The sequence below is a fragment of the Tribolium madens genome, unplaced genomic scaffold, assembly GCF_015345945.1.
Source record: "Tribolium madens isolate multiple individuals breed KSU strain unplaced genomic scaffold, Tmad_KSU_1.1 Scaffold_11;HRSCAF=98;Tcas5.2_LG3b, whole genome shotgun sequence".
In the NCBI taxonomy this organism is placed as follows: Eukaryota; Metazoa; Arthropoda; class Insecta; order Coleoptera; family Tenebrionidae; genus Tribolium; species Tribolium madens.
Window position 1 is genome coordinate 7,193,577 of NW_025400975.1, and position 2,487 is coordinate 7,196,063.

General features: G+C 28.5%; 1 protein-coding gene across 1 annotated transcript in view; it reads left to right on the forward strand.

Moving 5' to 3' along the window:
• The window catches only part of LOC123007779, a 9,254-nt gene that overhangs the window by 2,599 nt on the left and 4,168 nt on the right, over nt 1–2,487 (forward strand). Inside the window, exons 4-5 of the mRNA XM_044403222.1 lie at nt 1,392–1,590; nt 1,644–1,955. Of these exons, the coding sequence (XP_044259157.1) occupies nt 1,392–1,590; nt 1,644–1,955 (511 nt within the window). The remainder of the gene's footprint in view (nt 1–1,391; nt 1,591–1,643; nt 1,956–2,487) is intronic.

A 2,487-nucleotide genomic window follows, 5' to 3' on the forward strand; every position in this document is an offset into this window, starting at 1 on the left:
AAAATATTGGGTGTAGACTAAAAAACTATCCAGAAATGACTACTTAAAAAATAAGAAAAAAGTAATAAAAAACTCAAATTTAAAAAAAATGTCAGTATAAACATTTTCAAAATATCAGTCTGTAAAAGACAGTTGGAGAAACTAAAAAAACTTCATTGAAATTCCAACTTTAAAACAGTTGTGTAGGCTTGCAATGTGATTCTAGAGTGAAATTTTCCAATTTCAAAAATGTTAGTAGAGAATTTTCAAAATATTGAGCTGTAAAATATTAAACTATCCAGAAACAGCGATTTAAAAAATTCTCTTGGATTGCAAAAAGAAAAAAAAAATATAAGATACCCCAGATTAAAAAAAAATCGGTATAAACATTTAATATCAGACTGTAAAAAAATTGGGGAGACTAAAAAACTATCTAGAAATATAAAGTAAATTTTTTTGTAGATTTCTAGAAAGAAATTTTCGAATTTCGAAAATGTTAGTAGAGAATTTTCAAATTATTGAGCTGTAGACTAAAAAACTATCCAGAAATAGCATGAATGAAGATAGAATAGTAAGCAAAAAACAATAAAAAAAAATTAATTAATTTATTAAAAACGACAATAACAACAGCGAATTTGTAAAAGTAGTTGCAATATGTAGGTAAAAAGTGTTCATGAAGTAGTTTTGGACAAATTAGGCCCAAAAAAGTAGAATTTAACAGATGTGTTTAAAAAAGTAAATTTTTAGGGTTATTACAAAATGACCATTTTTGTAATAAAATTTAAATTGAATTTAAATGAGTTTTTATTTTTCTTAATTTTTCTAGCATGACCGTTACACATCTGCAACTGAACAAAAAGAATTGCAACATTTCATTGCTTTGTGTTACATTAATCACAGGTTTCATCAACTTCTGCCCACTTCATAATGTAAATTGAAATACAATATACAGGGGGAAACGAAAAGATGAGGACAAAGAGAACCTGAGATTTTGATATCAAATTGCCTGTACCAAATTTCATAAAAAAAGTTATTAAAGAAAAACGAAAATAATTTTTAATTTTTATTTGACGACCTCTGATTTTTAAACCTGGGAAAACTTAGGTTGCTCTTTGTCCCCATCTTTTCGTTACACCCTGTACAATGTAAAATGTCAAAAATTATTGACAGATAGAAATTTTAAACTTTGGCGACCTCTAATTTTTAAGCCTGGGGAATCTTACCTTGCTCTTTGTCCCCATTTTTTTGTTACACCCTATTTTAAATTAAATTAAAAATTTTTTTTTTCATGTTCCTGGTATCTTATTTTACTTGGTATTTTTTTGTGTTTTTAAAGCACCCTGTATAATTTTAAGTTTCAAAAAATAAAAGAAAAACAATAATTAAACATTTTTGTGTGCAATTTCTTCAAGGTCATGGAATCCTACACTATCGGACGTGAGAATTTCGGCATGGAGAAAGAATTCATAATCGAAGTGGTGCAAAATTGTCCAAATCCCGCTTGTCGCTACTACAAAAACCAAATGGAACTGACCCAAAAAACTTTACAGCATTTAACAACACCCCCTTATTTGGGGGAACCCCAATCGAACAATCCGGACATACGCAGCCGTAGTATTTTCTTTTTTTCAATACATTAAAAAAAAACACAATTTTTTTGTCAGGTTTGGGCGCAGTCGACCTAACAGGACAGAATAATTTGGACTCAAAAATCAGTCAACAACTATTAGACAGGCCTAAATCCGTAGCTCCAACTCAGCAACAAATCACAGCGGCATTAATTCAGCAACAAAATCGCGTCATCGCACAACAAAATATTGATAAGTTGAATGCGAATTTAGAGAAACAGAGACAACAAATTCAGCTTCAGCAACAAATGGATATGGCGAAAGGGCAGCAAAAGTCGCATTTTGACCTACCTTTGATGGACCACAAACTGACCGATTTTTTAAGGGCCAATTTGGAAAATCTAGAAGGTAAAAAAAAAATCCAATTTGTGCTATTTCCAATCGATTTGGTTAAATCAAAGTATTAAAAAAAATTTCAAATGATAGATTTGTTCCAAAATAAAGCAATCCAATCGAATTAATTTTAATTTTAAGACTGGAATTATTCTAGATTAATGTATTTTACAAAAATATTTGCTTAAAATCCAATTTTAGGCCAAAATAAAGCAATTTGTGCTATTTCCAAAAAAAAATTGTAGGTTTATCAGCTGCAAATAAAGACTTATTGACTAAAAAATRATTCAGAAATAGCAACTTAAAAAATTCTCTTTATGTGAATGAAATAAAAAACTAAAAAAAAAGACTAAAAAAAGTTAAACTATGTTGAAATACTAAGAAATTTCTGTAGGCTTAGAATGAGATTCTAGAGAGAAATTTTCGAATTTCAAAAATGTTAATAAAAAAAAATTCAGTATAACATTTTCAAAATTTGAGGAGACTAAAAAAACTACATAGAAATACCAATTAAAAAATTTCTGTGGGCTTACAATGAGATTCCAGA